At 43.2% G+C, this 17,615-nt stretch overlaps 1 protein-coding gene across 1 annotated transcript in view; it reads left to right on the plus strand.

Moving 5' to 3' along the window:
• Positions 1 to 17,615, plus strand: part of SOS2 (SOS Ras/Rho guanine nucleotide exchange factor 2) — a 42,301-nt gene that overhangs the window by 15,876 nt on the left and 8,810 nt on the right. Inside the window, exons 6-13 of the mRNA XM_027704024.1 lie at positions 1,121 to 1,264; positions 5,454 to 5,564; positions 7,116 to 7,214; positions 11,342 to 11,469; positions 11,817 to 12,472; positions 13,507 to 13,588; positions 14,569 to 14,691; positions 17,348 to 17,451. Of these exons, the coding sequence (XP_027559825.1) occupies positions 1,121 to 1,264; positions 5,454 to 5,564; positions 7,116 to 7,214; positions 11,342 to 11,469; positions 11,817 to 12,472; positions 13,507 to 13,588; positions 14,569 to 14,691; positions 17,348 to 17,451 (1,447 nt within the window). The remainder of the gene's footprint in view (positions 1 to 1,120; positions 1,265 to 5,453; positions 5,565 to 7,115; positions 7,215 to 11,341; positions 11,470 to 11,816; positions 12,473 to 13,506; positions 13,589 to 14,568; positions 14,692 to 17,347; positions 17,452 to 17,615) is intronic.

Below are 17,615 nucleotides of genomic sequence, written 5' to 3' on the forward strand. Positions count from 1 at the left end.
GTTGGAGGTAAAATTAAACCTGATTTATTGTCTGTCGCTGAGTAATGAGTGTTGTCTTGTGTGTGAAATCCAGTGGGGGAATTGCCATTAATATTGTGTGAGTGCAGCTTAATGGACACCATTCCCTGTCAGGTGCCAGCAGGATTGTTTTGGTCATATGGGTAAATAGTTTCACTTTTGCTTAACATAAAAATTAAGTTATTTACCTGCACGTGCAGTGAATGCAGGTGAACACTTGAATTGGCATTTCAGGTCTACCCCAGGGCACTCCAATCTGTAGAAATTCCAAGTAAAACAGCCCCTGGCTCTGGATTTTCTTAACTGTGAAGGCAGTTTCTGTTTGATAAATGATTGAAATGTTTCGGTTGAAATTGTACGTGTGGCAAATCCCATTTTGGGAATGCTGGAGTTTAAAAAGGAAGCACAGCTCTGGTAAGAAAAGGAGGGATTAGGGAATCCTTCCTGTGGGAGAAGGAAAAAGGGACCCACCAGAACCTGAACTGGGATTTTTAGGTTGAAAAGAGGCAGCAGGAGCTGCCCATTCCAGCTGGGTGTGGAGGTTCCTCAGGAGCCCGTGGTGCATCAGGGAATTGTGCAAATGTGAGGACAGAATCCAAATAGAGATAATGGGAGGAGAAGGAAGTGATAGCTTGGGAGCTGAGGAATATTCTTTTGGGAACGGGTAGGAGAAATTTCTAATCTAAAAGTAGAATTTGGGAAAGGAAGCTGCTGATTCTTCCTCTGCTGAAGGAGCCCAGGAGCTGATTTAGTTGGACCTGTGGTTTAGAGGATCTGCCCTGTAAATTCCCTGCTTTAAATTGCTTCCTTCCTGTTCTTCTGCGGAATAAGAACGAGCAGAGGGGACAATAACGATTGGAAAAGCCAGGAATTTCTGTCCAAAGCCCCAGCAGCCTGTCCTGGGAAGGATGGTGTGAGAATTGTCAAGGCTGGATATGCCCAAAGGACTGGGAAGACCCCGGAGTTTCAACTTTCTTCCTTGTTTTTTGTTGGCTCCTCTCCGTCTTACCTCTTGGTTCAGACCAAAAAAAAAAAAGCTCCAGTATTTACCTGATGAATAAATTATTCCAAGCAGGACTAAGACATGTTTTGATGTTTGCAGGATATCGACGTGATATTCAGCAACATCTCGGACATCCACGAGCTGACGGTGAAACTTTTGGGATTGATCGAGGACACCGTTGAAATGACGGATGAAAGCAGCCCCCACCCTCTGGCTGGGAGCTGCTTTGAGGATCTTGCAGAGGTAACAGTGTTTAATTGGGGAGTTTTGGGGGGTTTTTTTAATGTTTTCTTCTATTAAATCGCTCAAAACGTGGTTTTTAATTGAGGAAAATGCATCGTTTTACATCTGGAATGGGAAATATTTCCACAGATATTTCCACGCAACAGTGAGTCTGGGAAGCAGCTCAGGATTGTAGCAAAAGTGCTGTTGATACCCACTGACCTATAAAATAGATATTAAAGAGCAGGAATAAGAGAAAACACTGGACAGGGATTGGGTGTGACTCATATTGCAACATTATTAACAATTATTTTGTCAGGTATTTTTTGTTTTAGTGGGCACTGAAATACTGGAAGGATTTTTTTTTTTTTTTAAATTCTGAAATGCTCCATTTTCAACTATTCCATAAAACCATTCTGAAATATGGAAAGGAGTCACAGAACTAAAGTTTTTGAGCAAGTGGGATAGAACTCAGCTTGCTCAGAAAATAAGTATACGGGTACCTTCATGACCTGGAAATAGGTGCAAAATGACTCTGGAATTCAGCAGAGGTGCACAGGGAAGAAGCAGGATCTGAAAAAAGAGGACAATTCAGCTTAGAATCCAGCACACAGTTTTAACTGACTGTGGAGCAAACTCTTGGAATGAATGACCAAGGCAGGGGGGGAAAGGTTCTGCTGTCATTGGATGTGTTTAGATGGAGTCTTTGGGATGTGTATTAATCCCATTTTTTAGACCTAAAATGTGAGGGGAATCATGTAAACCAGTGTTACAATGAGTTGTTCTGTCTTGAGAAAGAATATAGATGGTTTTTAGCTTAAAATGATGGTGCTTATTAAAAATAACGATAAAAATTCTGTTTAATTTTTGCTTATCTTCAATTTTTAAAATCTGATATTTGAGGACTGCGTGAACACACCAGCACCACCTGGAAAATGATCACATTTCTGTGGCTGTAAAGGATCTGATCTTTGAGCCCCAGTGCCACTCACTTAGGAATAGACCATAAAGATCAAGTTTTCTTGGCGTTGCTTCAACAAACCACTCTTGAGTAGGGAATTCCAGTTGACCAAGTCTTAGCTCTTAAGTTATTGAAGCATAATTGCTTTATAATGATAAGGAGAAATGTTTGCTCAATGAATTAAAGTAGCTATTATATTAAAACTGAAAAAAACCACTAAAAATTTGAAATACTACATCACTATCCTGGGGGGAAAAAAAATCTCATTTTATTGCAAAAGCTGCTGTACTTTAAAGGGAAACAAATCCTTTCCAATGAGCAAAAATCTCACCTGATTTTTTTTCATTCACTGAAAAAAATTAAGTAGGAAATGAAGAGCAGATTATATTTCCAAGCTTTTTATGAAGGTAATAAGTTTGAATTTATTAATTCAGTTCTTATGGATCAAGACCTGCTTAATAACTGGGCTGTTGATTTGATCATCTCACAGGGTGAGATCATCTTTCTGGGAGTGTTTGCAAAAGGGATCATTAAAGAGAGATATGAAAGTGAAGTGTTTATTTGCTCTGCTTATCTCACTGCCAGGGTTGTTCACTTAGTGTTTCCATTATAAAGGTCCTTCAACTCCTTTGGAAGGATAATTAAACCCAAACAATCCTTACGGGCTGGAATCTTCCTGCTTTGTCTGTTTTCCTGCATCACATCTCTGGAAGGTCTTAGAAACATAAATATTGTCGTGGTTTTGAGATAAGGAAGTGTGGGGAAAACAAAACATTAATTTCGAGTATGGGGAAAACAAAACCTTTTTTTTTTTTTTTAAATATGGGGCAAATAAAACAGTTTTTTCCTGGTGTGGAGGAAATTCAGAAACTTGATGCCTGACACAGGTAAGAGGGTGATGGATGGTGGCAGGAGAGCCTCAAAATGAGGGCAGAGGGTCTTTGTGCCTGTTCTGGAGTGATCTTCAGAAGGCAGCTGATAAAACAAGTTATTGTCAGTAGATTGTAAATTTGTTTTGCTGATATTTGTGTTCCCATAGGAGAAGTTTTAGTATATCCACAGAGGAAAAAAGGTGGAAGCCAGTGCACACACTGAAGGGGCTGAACAGTGCAAACACCAATCCAGAGTTGTGTGCTGCATTGAAATAATTTATGTGGGCATCAGGTTAATGTCTCCATGGAATCATGGCATTTTTGGGGTTGGAAGGGACCTTAAAGCCCATCCCATTCTACCCTCTGCCAGGGGCAGAGACACCTCCCACTATCCCAGGTTGCTCCAAGCCCTGTCCAGCCTGGCCTTGGACACTTCCAGGGATCCAGGGGCAGCCACAGCTTCTCTGGGCAACCTGTGCCAGGGCCTCCCCACCCTCCCAGCCAAGAATTCCTTCCCAATATCCCATCTAACCCTGCCCTCCTTCAGCTGAAGACCATTATTTTTAGTATTCCATAATTCCATAGCTCAGTAACTTCTGCAGCATTGCAAGTGTAAAACCCTTTTTTTTCTGATTAGTCTCTTAGGGAAGATCCCTAGTGCTGTTCTTTTCAATCTTATGCTCATAAAACAAATCCAAAAACTTAAAATACTGGCTAAAGTCTGAGTGGAATAAACTGAAACCACTTCTAAAATGCAGTAAAAATATGAAAAACCAGCACAGAGTATGTGTTGGCTGGGCTCCCCCAGTAGATTTACAGCAGGATTACACTGTGAGTAGTAGCTCCAGCTCTGCTCTCAGCTGTGTCCTGTGGTGTTACTGTCCTCTGGCTTTAATTTGGATGTTTTAAATTTAAGACCCTTGTGCAGCCTTCCAGTACTGAAGGGAACTCACAGGAAAGATGGGGCAAAACTATTGACAAGGGCCTGGAGGGACAGGACACAGGGAATGGCTTCCCACTGCCAGAGGGCAGGGATAGATGGGATATTGGGAAGGAATTCTTGGCTGTGAGGGTGGTGAGGCCCTGGCACAGGTTGCCCAGAGAAACTGTGGCTGCCCCTGGATCCCTGGAAGTGTCCAAGGCCAGGTTGGATGGGGCTTGGAGCAACCTGGGCTGGTGGAAGGTGTCCCTGCCCATGGCAGAGGGTGGAATGAGATGATCCTTAAGGTCCTTTCCAACCCAACCCATTCTGGATTTCTGTGATTTTTTATGTTTGCTGTAGTGGAATAAACAAAAAAAAACAAACAAACCACCAGGCTCTAAACTAAATTCAGAATCTGCTGAAGAAAACCAATTTGGTCAATTAGACAGTGTCTAATAATTTCTCTTCAGCTGCTGCAGTGCCAAACTTTCCCCTCTTTCACCCCCCCTCCCAAAATACGGGTGGCCAGTGATGATTAAACTCGATGAGAGGAGTTGAGAGCGATAATTACAATTTGCATATGAAAAGAGCATTTGTTCTGTGCCTCTGCTCCCCACAAAGAGTTTCATTGCAGCTCCCCATGAGTCAGGTAGGAATTCCCCTGGACCCTCTGCAACTGGAAGGCTTGAGACTCCACCTGAATGTTCAAAACGAGCCTTTTGTGGTGGTGGTTGGTATTCCCAAATTCGGCAGCCTGGGAAGAATGAAGGTGAAAAGAGGAATGTGCTTTATCCCGGGCACGGTGCCATCCTGGATAACCCGGTGACTCAGGAGTGATTCAGCCCAGTGGATCTGCAGGGCCTGGGATCAGCCTGCCAGGCTTTGGCACAGCTGATCCAGAGGCAGCCACGAGTTATTCCTGCAGGGATTCCTGTGCAGTCAGGTTTGCATCCCATCCTGCTGGAGCTGATATTGAGGAATCACAGCCGGATACTCCAACCAGAGTCATAATTCTTGCACCTGAAACCCTTGATGTGATGAGAGAACTTTTCCCTGGGTTGCTTTGTCCCAGATGGAGATATTTTCCTCGTGGGAGTCTCCCAAGTTCACTTTTCCCCACAGTGTCCTTTTTTATGGGCAGAGAGGAGGGAAATTGCCATTCCATGTGAAATGGGGCGAAAGGAATAACTTCTTTTGCTTCCCACTGCTTCAGCAGAACAAAGTTTGTGTTGGCCACAGGGATTGGGAGGTTGAGGAATGCTGAGAAAATCGTGTGCAGCTAAAAGTTGGAAGTGAGAAAGGGTTGTGGTTTCCTCAGTATTTGTTTTGCAAAATTGATATTTTCGTGAAAAGTTCCACTTGTGTGTCAGCTTCTCAAAGGAAATTATTGCCCCAGCTGGGACAGAAATATCTTGCATCCTTCATGTATTTGTATAATTCTGTGTTTTTATTTAGGAACAAGCCTTTGATCCATATGAAACCTTGTCCCAGGATATTCTCTCTCCACAATTTCACGAGCATTTTAATAACCTAATGGCAAAACCTGCTGTTGCTCTCCACTTCCAGGTGAGTGCAGATGGGGAATACTGAAAGGCTTTAATTCTCATATTTCAAAGGTTTGAATTCTGTCAGTAATTCTTTACTTCCAACTGAGGAAGAAAACCTCGAGGTTCTGCCCTTTCTTCAGTGTAAGATATTTGGATTTTGCCTCTTGCTGTAAAATCTGGGCACAGCTCTGACCCATCCATTAATCTTCTTTAGTTCTTTTTGTCCTCACATCAGACACTTGCATGAGGACAGAGGGTGAGTTCTCACACTGCCATTTCCATCTTGCCTTTTAAAACCAAACACAGGCACCCAAACACCGTGTTTTCATTTCCTTCCAGACATATCCAAGGCCTCCTTCAGCACTGAGGCTGCAATTGATGCTTTTTCTTGAATAATTCTTCAATAATTTCTTAGTCATTGCTGCCCAGCAAGATCATCTGTGAGTTTTCTATTGTTTTATTACTTCTGTCCACCAGTGTGGCTGATTTATTAAAAGCTGCATAAGAGAAGGTCCTGAGCAAGTGGTGAGTCAGTTCTGCTCCCAGTTAAACCCAGTTTAGTGGTGCTGAGTTTGTAGGGTTCACTGGGGCACCTCTGTAAGCTGAGATTCCTCTCAGCTGTTCTTTCAGGTGAATGTTTCCTTCTCACCTCCGAGACCTTGGAAAGCTGGATCATCTTACTCTTAAATACTTCTTGGTGATGAAATAAGGCTCTTTACCTCCCTCCCTACCAAATTTAAAGCTCAAAGCTCCATTCCAGATTAAATTGCTAATTGAGTCATTTTTCAGTGAATCTGGCCTCCTGCCTGACTGTCATCACTAATTTCTCATCCTGATGTCATCATATTTTAGGGAGAAATTCCTCCCTCGGATGGTGGGGAGGCCCTGGCACAGGTTGCTCAGAGAAGCTGTGGCTACCCCTGGATCCTTGGAAGTGTCCAAGGCCAGGTTGGATGGGGATTGGAGCAACCTGGGATGGTGGAAGGTGTCCCTGCCCATGGCAGGGGGTAGAATGAGATGGTATTTAAGGTCCCTTCCAACCCAAACCATTCCGTGATTCTGTGATCACCATAGAAAGGCTTTCTTAGGAATGTTCCCTCACAGTTCTTCTCTGAGCTGTGGAGTGAAGACAGAAAGGTAATTTTTAAAAAGGATGTGAGGTAATTCAGTTTCTGCTCAACATTTATCCTGATATGGGAGGTGGCAGGAATTTCATCATCCTTTGGAAAAATCTCTCCTCATCTTACAACCTGAGTTATTGTCTTAGTTAAGTGCTGGGAAGGGGAAAAGATTTGTCATTTTTTAAGTCATAAACTTGTGATTCTCAGTTTCTCAGGGTGATAGTAATACTAATTTCTTCAGTGCTTGATGAGAGCTCCATATTTCGGTGCTGTGTTGGATGTAATGGAAGCACAGTGAACATACCTGGGAGAAAAGGGAATTCGGGGGAGTTGTGACAACTTTATTTGATTGTGTGGAAGCCCTGACTTCTCTTTAGCCAGTGCCAAACCTATCCAGTCCTGATTTGAGTATTTCAGTGTAAATAATCCTGTTTATTCTTCCTTTTCAGTCCACTGCTGAGGGGTTTAAAGAAGCTGTACAGTACGTCCTCCCCCGCCTCCTGCTCATCCCAGTCTATCACTGTTTGCACTACTTTGAGTTACTACAGGTAAACAAAGCCACACTCTCATTTCTCACTAAAACCTGTTATTAATGTGGAGAATCTGAGCTTTTAAATAGGTGTTAAGATGTTACTTAATTCTTCTTAAAATGGAAAGAGATTAAAACATAAATTTGACACTGGTTACTAAATGTCCGAAAGTAAAAACTTGTAAAGAAATCTTCAGAAGCATCTGTTGCTCTGATATGAGCATTTGAACTATAATTTATCAAACAAACCTTGAGTTCTAATATAGTTAAAAATTGAATATAAAAAATCTAATTTCTTCTTTCCTTGAGTGCTAAATTTTTGTCCATTCACAAGCAGCTAAACAGAACCCAGATCAAATTCTCAGTCCCAAGTCACACTCCAGGTGCAGCTCAGCTTATTATTTCAGAATAACCCATTCTTAATGTTCAGCCATTTGTCCTGAGTCCTGAATGGAAGTAGCTGAGGATAATGTCAAAAAGTTTCTGTTTGCCCCATTGTGTTGGGAAAGTTTGTAATGCTTTAGGGGTAAGTGAATTATTAACAGACTGGGATGGACTTGAATAGGTAAAACACCCTGTGGCTGCAGCTGACATTTGGAAATAGCAACAGAAATGACTCTTTTAGGTTCTCAGTGTAAAAACTGGCACTGGCCATGTTGTACAGGTGTGTTATATGGGTTTCCTTTGGATTTCAAAGGATTTACTGCTATGAAGGAGGAAAGGGAAACTTTGCCACATAGAATATATCTGTAGCAACAAATCTAACAATTATGTTAATACCAGATCTATTCAGCACAAGTTCCTTTGTTTTTTTTTCAAGTTCACTCTTGTTTTCAGTATGTGCTGTGATTTTTTTTGCATGTCCTGATTTGGATAATGAAAAGTAAGGGATGATTTATTTTGTCCCATGAATCACACACTTCCAGTGTGCAGATGACCAATATTTTGTGGAAAGATTTAAATCCCAGAAGGGTTTGGGTTGGAAGGGACCTTAAAGACCATCTTGTTCCGTGGGCAGGGACACCTTGCAATACACTTAAATACACGTGGTCTCAGTAAATTTTAAATCTTTAAGCATTTCTGTTGGTAGTAATTTTAGGAAGTAGTTTACAAAGCTTAAAAATACCCCCAAAACAACCTTAATTCTCTCCCAACTCCCTGACAGGAGGGTGGAGCCAGGTGGGGGTTGGGCTCTGCTCCCAGGGAACAAGGGACAGGACAAGAGTTGCCTCAAAGCAACTTGAGAGGCCTCAAGGGTCACCAGGGGAGGTTTAGCTTGGATATTGGGAAAATTCCCTCATGGAAAGGGTTGTCCAGCCCTGGCACAGCTGCCCAGGGCAGTGGTGGAGTCCCCATCCCTGGAGGGATTTAAAATCCCTGTGGATGTGGCACTTGGGGACATGGGTCAGTGGTGGCCTGGGCAGTGCTGGGGGAACAGTTGGACTCCATCATCTTGGAGGGCTTTTCCAACCTCAACAATTCCATGATTCCACAGTTCTGCCAGCCTTGCTGTGAAGGGAGCACCATTGGTTTTGTAGATAAAGTCTCTCTTTCAAAATAGTGGAACTTCCCTTCCCATAACCATCGGGCTTCTTACGATAATTCCCTGGAACGTCCCAAAATGTTCCTCTTTCACGCTGAATAATTGGATCAGTGACCTGCATTATGCTGAAGGTCAGGCTAATTAATGACCCATTGTGTCTTAGAGCTGGGAAAGTGCATCAGGATGAAATTTAGGAATGAAATCACGTGCTGCAGCTTTGGGAGAATCTGAGCCTTCAACTGGATTTACAAGTGTAAAGTGTGTAGTGTTTGTCCTCATTTGGAAATGAGTTTTCCTCGTGTTTTTGATGAATAAAGCCTGGCAGACAGTGCAAAATCATTTTGTTGTGCTTTTTATTCATTTTAAAGGATAGTACAGCAGGAGGGTGCATGAAAGATGATAATTGTAGCAGTGAAAATTATTAAATTTGATCTTTACCCACAGTATACAAGATTTTTTAGTAGAATCTGACACTTGGCTATCTTGAGCCTTTCCAACCTTGAGAGCAGGGAACAAAAATCTGAAATATTACTCTGTATCAATGGTAAATCCAGAGTTTTTTGTTATGATCCCTTTAGTTACAGGTTTAAAATTTGAATTTTATGTTGTACTTCGAAAACATCTTAAATTGACAGCAGAGATTTTTAAAGTGCAGCGTGTTTTTAGGCACAGAGAAAGTATTTACTCAACAATATTAATATATAACATATTGAAAACCTTTGGTATTGCTTCTCTGTCACCATTGTGTTTGTCTCTAGGAACTCTGATTGAAAAAGTTCAAAATGGATTCAAAAAAGCAACAAAATACTCGTATTTTCATGATTTCTGTAGGGAGAGAAGCTCAGATTGAGACTTGTAACTTCTAAATAAAATTACCAAAAAACCCCTTCTGAATTGGGAGGTAAATAAAAAATGATTTACCAAAGCAAATATTTGCTTTTTTGGTAAATATCAAAACTAAAATTAACGAAATTAAAGTGTGAAAAGCTTGAAAATTCCTTCCAGCTGTAGAACTTTTCCTCCTCGGTGCAAAAACATGCAGGATCTTCATCAGGGCCTTGTCTCTGCCTAAGAAAGAGGATAAAGGTCCTGAGTGGAACAGAGAGTTTATCCTTCCTTCTCATGTGACTCCCACGCACAAGATTATCCCAAATTCCTGCACATGACTCGTTGTGTTGTCATCAAACAACCCAAAACATGAAATTATCAGACTCAGGAGCTTTTTCCCACCTTTAGGATTTTGCACTTCACACTTTTTTTTACGTTCTTTGCATTTCTGTGGCTGACAGTAAGGAAAAGTAGGATTTCCACAGATTTTTTTTTCCCTTCCCTGTACCGTTCCTCAGCTCATAAAATTCCCGGAAGTTTTGGGCCATGAAACATTGATTTGTTTAATATGCAAGATGGAGGTTGTTTGGGCATGTGAAAACTTAAAAACTTTAGTAATTGAAATGACATGGAGTGGACCAAGCTGGTCAAATCCTGTTCTCTCCATTACTTTTAGAGGAAGCTGAGGGATCCTTGCTGAGGGAACGTAGTGGGGAAAGGAAAAGAAGGCTCTGCCATGCTGAGTGAGTGTAAGTAAGATTTCTCTTAAGTATGGAGGTAAAACAGAGTCTATCCAGAATTTATCCATGCGTGGCAAGTTGTCATGATCTTTCCCAGAAATTTGTTAGCTTGAATTTTCCTTCAGACAATTCATAGAATCCCACAATGGTCTGGGTTGGAAGGGAGCTTAAAGCTCATCCCATTCCACCCCCTGCCATGGAGGGGCTCCTACAATCTTGAGGGTAAAAGAGGTTAAAAAGAAAAAAAATCTTTTATTTTTATCAGTAGTATTTTAGGTTCCACCTTAACCAAAACTAGGAACTTTTAGGCTTCACTCAAAGCATGTTGCTGCCTGCTGGATGGAGATGATGTGAAAACCTGTGGAATTTCCGAGTTCAGGAAGTTTCTGCCTGGTGGTGGAGGCAGATCTAGTCTTTATAAAAAGGAGACATGCTGGTTCTCACTGTCTTTCCATTTTGCTGTAGAAGCAAATCTTGAATGCAGACCTTTTTTTTGACTCTTGTTAGTTTGCACCGTGCAAAGTGGACATTTTTTTCTTGAAATAGGTGAGTTTGCTGAAGGTGGCAGAATTCAGAGTGGTAAGAAGCAAAGAGAGGAGCTTGCTCATTCTGGCCTTTAAATTTGCTCTGGATTGTTGAAAGGAACTCATGGAAGGAATATACACAGTTACATAAACCAGCATTTAATTCTGGGCTGTTTCAAACCTTCAAACTTTTTAATAAAACCAGTTGTGAAACAGGACATTGTTGACAAGGTAACAGGAAAAATAATACCTGACAATTAGCACTGGCTCTCACTGAAGGGTAAAGGGTGATCTTTTTAAACTCTCTCCTGCTGAGTATCCATGGATTTTTCCTGAATATCTGACAAATATTTTTAGTTTCATGCACAGCTTGTTTTGAGGGGCTTCTGTAGTAACTCACTGACTTGAAATCTCTGACTTCACTGAGCACCACAGACAACACCGTGTGAGAATGTTTGCCAGCCTGAAATCTGGCAAATCTGAAAGAAAATCAATGTTTGTTCTGTCCCAGCAATTGCAGGAATGCAGTGAGGATGAAGAGGATCGGGAATGCCTGAAACAAGCCATCACTGCCCTCCTGAACCTGCAGTGCAGCATGGAGCGCATTTACAGCAAACACTCCCCGAGGCGGCGGCCTGGGTGAGCACAGACACACCCTGCCTCCCCAAAACGGGCAGGGAAGGAGATAAATCATCTTTCCTTGTTAGGAAATCTATATATTCCCATTTCCAGGCATGTCTTTCTGACAGTTTTCATTGTAAATGGAGCAGCAGCCCAAAACCTTCACGCCCCACTTCTAAGAGAATAATGTGGATATCTTACTCCCTTCCCCAGACAAAGCAGTGCTTGTGGCTTATTTGGAACTTAGGGCATATTTAGGGGAAAAAATAATGTATAAGCAGTTAATTTAGTTGATTATTTTGGTCTCTTGGGATGGCAAACGTGGAAAACGTGCCCGTTGTGACCTTTTCTGTTCTTCACTCAAGGGAGCCGGTCTGTCGCTTCTACCACCGACAGATAAGGAGCAAACACTTGGCCATCAAGAAAATGAACGAGATCCAGAAAAACATCGATGGCTGGGAAGGCAAAGACATTGGGCAGTGCTGCAATGAGTTCATCATGGAAGGGGGCCTGACCAAAATAGGAGCCAAACACGAGCGGCACATCTTCCTCTTCGACGGTTTGATGATCAGCTGCAAAACCAACCACGGGCAGTCGCGGCTGCCCGGCTACAGCAGCGCCGAGTACAGGCTGAAGGAGAAGATCATCATGAGGAAGATCCAGGTGATTGACAAAGAGGACACCCCCGAATACAAACATGCCTTCGAGCTGGTGTCCAAGGATGACAACAGCGTCCTGTTCGCCGCCAAGTCCGCCGAGGAGAAGAGCAACTGGATGGCGGCGCTGATCTCCCTGCAGTACCGCAGCACCCTGGACAGGATGCTGGATTCAGTCCTGCTGCAGGAGGAGAACGAGCAGCCCCTGAGGCTGCCCAGCCCAAACGTTTATCGTTTCGTCGTGGAGGACTCCGAGGAGAACATTGTGTTTGAGGACAACCTGCAGAGCAGGAACGGCATCCCCATCATCAAGGGAGGGACGGTGGTGAAGCTCATCGAGAGGCTGACGTACCACATGTATGCAGGTATCCTGCACGGTTCTCTAGATGTGTTTTTTAAGCTCGTGCTTCTATGGGGAATGAAATTAATCCTGATATCTTTAGCTGGGCTTTTCTGCATATAATTAAATGTAAAGTAAGATTTGCAGGGAAAAAAAAAATCTATTGGTAAATGGCCCGGCTTTGCTTTGGGCGTGCAAACCCTTCACCCCCCCAAAAAACCCACAATAGTGTGTTTCCTGAGATCATCATTGCTAAAGCAGTGTTGCTAAAGTTGCTAAAGTGTTACAGGCTGTGTGTCTGTGGAGGGAGAAAAAGGTTGGAAGTTATATTTATTTTATTTATTATACTCACCCTGCCGCTTTGGGAAGTCCCTGTGTTGAAGAGGATGCAAATCACAACCAGCATTTTGCAGACTTTGCTGTGAAATACTGTCTTTAAGGCACAGAAATGAAACCTTGAAGTAGTTGCATGAAGTGCTGATGTTGAGGAAAATGTTAGGTCTCAGTTTTGGGGTGAAAGGCACAGGCTGAAAGGGGAAGCTGTGCAATTTTTTGTTAAATTTTGCAAATAATAACAGTCTCCTTTGTGCTTTTTACAAAACTGCCTGGGTTTTAAGTGATTGTTTTTGTGAAATTAAGATTACATATTGTGAAACTACAATAATTTTTTTTAAAATAGCATTTAAAGCTCAGTATTGAGCAGCTGCTCAGTGTGCAAGTTACCCACAGCTGTGTTGTCTGTGTCTCCCAGCTCATCCAGTCCTAAAACGTGATGGATTTTGATGGCTTGTGCTCTTATCACCTTCCCTGAATAAACTGATGTATTTGAGTATTAGTTTCATGGAATCCCAGATTGGTCTGGGTTGGAAGGGACTTTAAAGACCATCTCATTCTACCCCCCTGCCATGGGCAGAATTTAGATATTTTTGGTGTTAGAGGAGATTTTCTGCACATTAAAATTTTCTCTGCGTATTTTATTTCCGATATTTTCCAATTGGATTAAAAAAGAAAAAAAAAAACCCAAACCACTCCCATCATTTTCTTCTTCTGTCCTTACAGATCCCAATTTTGTACGGACTTTCCTCACCACCTACCGCTCCTTCTGCAAGCCCCAGGAGCTGCTGAGTTTGCTGATAGAAAGGTAAGGAATGGTCACACTTCCTGAAGTTATGGAAAGGTTTTAGAATCACAGAATAGAATCCCAGAATGGTTTGGGTTGGGAGGGTCCTGAAAGACCATCCAGTGCCACCCCCTGCCATGGGCAGGGACACCTTCCACTAGCCCAGGTTGCTCCAAGCCCCATCCAAGCTGGTTTTGGACACTTGCAGGGATCCAGGGGCAGCCACAGCTTCTCTGGGCAACCTGTGCCAGGGCCTCCCCACCCTCCCAGCCAGGAATTCCTTCCCAATATCCCATCTAAACCTACTCTTTGTCAATGGGAAGCCATTCCCCCTTGTCCTGTCACTACAGTTCCTGATGAGTTTTGTGTATTTGGAATCATAAACATCCCAAGTTGGAAGGGACCCACAGGGATCGGAGAGTCCAGCTGCTCCTTCCCAGCTCAGGTTCCCAGTGTCATGTTTCACGTGTTTTCATGAAGTTTGTAAAACAGTAACTTCTAAAACAGTGATCCAAGTTTTTAAGGCAACCTTCCTTCTCCCAGTTTAAATGAGTTACCTGAGCTGGGTATTACCCGGAGCACCCTGGTGTGCCTGGGCTGTGGGGTGGTGATGTTGTGAACTGCTAAACTTCCAAGTCTCCATGCAAATAAAGACAAAAATGTTCTGAGCAGTTTGTTTGAGCACACAGACCTAATGTAAACAGCATTTTAATGCAATGTGATAAAGCTGCTCTTAAGCTCTCGTCTAATCTGCCCTTAATCAAACTAGCAGGCCCTTAAAAACCTTATATCCCAGTCTAGACATCTTGTGATGAGCAGAGAACCAGTGAATTAGCCGGGCGTGGATCTCGGGGAGGAGGGAATTCCGGGCGAACTGGATGTCAGAGGAGCGCTTGAGTCTCGCTGAGTTTATTTGAACTGCAGTTGCTCTCCACGTCCTCCACTAAAGGCTTTGTGTTTGATCTTAACTGCCATCAGTTCTCTGGTGCTCTCCTCCCTAGGTTTGAGATCCCGGAGCCGGAGCCCACGGAAGCAGACAGGCTGGCCATCGAGAAGGGGGAGCAGCCCATCAGTGCCGACCTGAAGCGCTTCCGCAAGGAATACGTCCAGCCAGTGCAGCTCAGGTTTATTTGCTTTCCAGTTTGTTACAGCCAGACTCGAGTTCCCTGATTACATGGTATTCCTGGAGGCACTAATCTCCCCTGGAGACTGCTGTGCTGTCGAGCAGGGATTTATCCCTGTCTGCGAGCAGCCCAGTATCCCAGATCATGTTCTCATTAGTCACACTGACTCCTGGAGCTGTTGGAGCTGCACTTTGGTTCCCAGAGCTGTGATCCCCACCCACAGACGCTGCGTGGCTGCTGTGGACAGTGGGTGTGGGTGAGGGATGTGTAGCTGAGAGCGGTTCTGAATGGGCCCCTTGTTCCCAGGCCCTGTGAAGATCGTTCCTCTGTTTCCAGTTTTCCAGCCCTGCTGGTGTTTTCCTCCCTTTCCCAGCCCCGTGGATGTGTTTGCACACAGACAGGGAGACTCTTGTCTGTGCTGCAGCATTGCAGTGGCTGCAGTGAATCTTCAAGGTCTTGCTGACCAAGCTAATTTGGGGAACAATTAAGCATTTCTAGCATGAATGAGGCTAATTGTTCCCCTGATTGAGGATTGAGTCAGGAGGAGACGGATCACAACCAGAGTTTGCTAGAACAACTTCTAACTGTTTTGATGAGTAGCATCAAGAGATTACCATTAATGACACATTAATTTTACTATTAATGTTACTATTAGTGGCACCCTCAGATATTCTTCTAGCACACATTCCTAGTTTACTTGTTGGAGCAACAGCAGTTGACTCAAAGTGAAGGGTAACACTGACATGCCAGTACCTTGAGCGTGTTGAGAAAGTCACTTAGAGGTCCCATTTCCATCAGACACCCCTGTGCATATATATGTAAAGGATTAAAAAGATAAGGATGTGTGTAATACAGGAGTTTTCCTCCACATGTAGCAGCCACCACCTTCCTGGACGTGCTCCAAGTTATACAACCTCAGCGTAACCTTGATACTCGTGTGCTCCTGGCCTTGGGCTGTTTATCAGGCCCTTGGTGTTCCCAGTTTATCAGCTCCTGTGGGTTCAGCAGGACCAGCAGTCTCCACACTTATCAGTTCTTGGGAGAGCTGCCTCTCAGCTCGTGCTTTGCTGTTTTCTGGGAGCTCTTTCCGATCCCTGCGACGTGTTTCCAGTAGCTTGGAACTGTCTTAGAGCTGAAAATAAGTGCCTGGGTTTGAGCTGTTGATGCACTCAGCAGATCCCAGCGTTGTTAATAGCATTGACCTCTACTTCAGAGAGATCTGGGATTTGGGAACAAGGTGGAGAACATGGAGATGCTCATCCCTCCCTCCCTGCCCAGCACCCCCCATCTCGTAGGAGACGCTGTGCAGTGCCCAGGCATGGAAAGGGCAGTGGCTTTGGCATAAAAGCATGTGAGGTCATGAGAAGGAGGAGTTGCTCAGCTGGAAGTGCAGTCAGCAGATCCAGGCAATCTCTCTTGCTTTTCCAGTGCTTTTTACCATTGGATCTCAAAGGCAGAGACGGATTAGATAAGATCCTGTTTTACTTTTAGTGGCTACTTGCGTCAAAACTTGGCTGCTTAGAAGGTGGTGTTGATTTCCAGCCTAAATGATCCCTTTGGGCAGCAGTTTTTTTATGGGATAAACCTTATTTTTTCCCTTACACACTGGGAAGAGGAGAGCTAAGGAACTTCTCTGTGTGTTCACATGGATGTAGTTCATTTGTCTGAGCTAAGCCAGCCCCTCTCCAGAGCTGTGACTCACAGATTGCAATCAGGTCTCTGCCCTGTCCCTCTCAGATCTTCTTGCCACCAATTTAAAGGGCTGAGCCACCAAACCCAGCATCCTCATACCCAATTAACACTGTTTTCCCGGTGGAAAACTCCCAGTTCAGCAGCACAGGGCTGGAGTAACCACATCTCCCTGGAACCCTCTCCCCTGAGCCCGAGGCCTTGGGCTCTCCATCAACTCCATCATCCTGTTGAGTTGGCACAAGGAATATCTGTTGTCCTGGGTGATGTAGGAGATTTTTGCTCACTCTTCAGGTAAGGTCATGCACTGCACCTTGATAAATCAAATGTTTGAGGTGCAAGCTCAGCTTGTTTACCCGAGGAAGAGGCAAACCAGTTTTTTATTCTGATTTATCCCAAGTGTTGAAGGCAGAGGAGCAGTTGGAGTTCACTTTGAGAGGCTGGTTTATTACTGATTTGTTTAAGAAAGAGTAGAGAAAAATCAAGAGAGAGTTTAGTGTTATCCTTAAAGGAAGTACTGGATCTTGTATGGCTTTTTTGTGTCATTAAAAAGTTGTAAGAGAAGGGCAGTAACAACAACTGCAGCAACTTTGAAGCTGAAATTTGTGTGTAGGAAAGAGACCATTACAATTTTGTTTCTTACCAAATGGGAAATCCTATTTAGCTTTTTTATTTAAAAAAAAAAAGGACATTAGAAATGGCATTTTTTGTATTAGATTTTTTAAAAAACACAACATATATATATATGCTAAAACTGGGAAATTAGGTCTTAAATACCTGAGATTTCTGTGGTCATGGGTGCCTTGCTCAGTTTTTGTTCTGTCCCTTTGTCCACATGTATTTTGATAGTTACCAACCACATGAATCTGTAACTCAGTTTTGTAGGATTATGTTTTATTTGGTTTTTCTGTGGGATAAGCCTTGAAAGTCCTTAAAAAGAAACAATTTTTTTTTTCTCCTTCCTCAGAATATTGAATGTTTTTCGTCACTGGGTCGAGCACCATTTTTATGACTTTGAGAGAGATTTGGAGTTGCTGGAGAGGCTGGAGACCTTCATTTCCAGTGTCAGAGGTACAGGAGCAGGGTCCTGTTCTCATTCCACAATTTGGGACAATCTGGCTGATCCTGACGGGTTTTAGGCATGAGAATGTCTTTACACACACGAGTAATTTTAATGCCTTTAATTGAGCTGTTTATGAGACTCTCCTTCACATGAGCAAGCTTTGGCCTGGAGC

Source organism: Neopelma chrysocephalum, unplaced genomic scaffold (genome assembly GCF_003984885.1).
Source record: "Neopelma chrysocephalum unplaced genomic scaffold, ASM398488v2 Primary Assembly neopelma1_253, whole genome shotgun sequence".
NCBI lineage: Eukaryota > Metazoa > Chordata > Aves > Passeriformes > Pipridae > Neopelma > Neopelma chrysocephalum.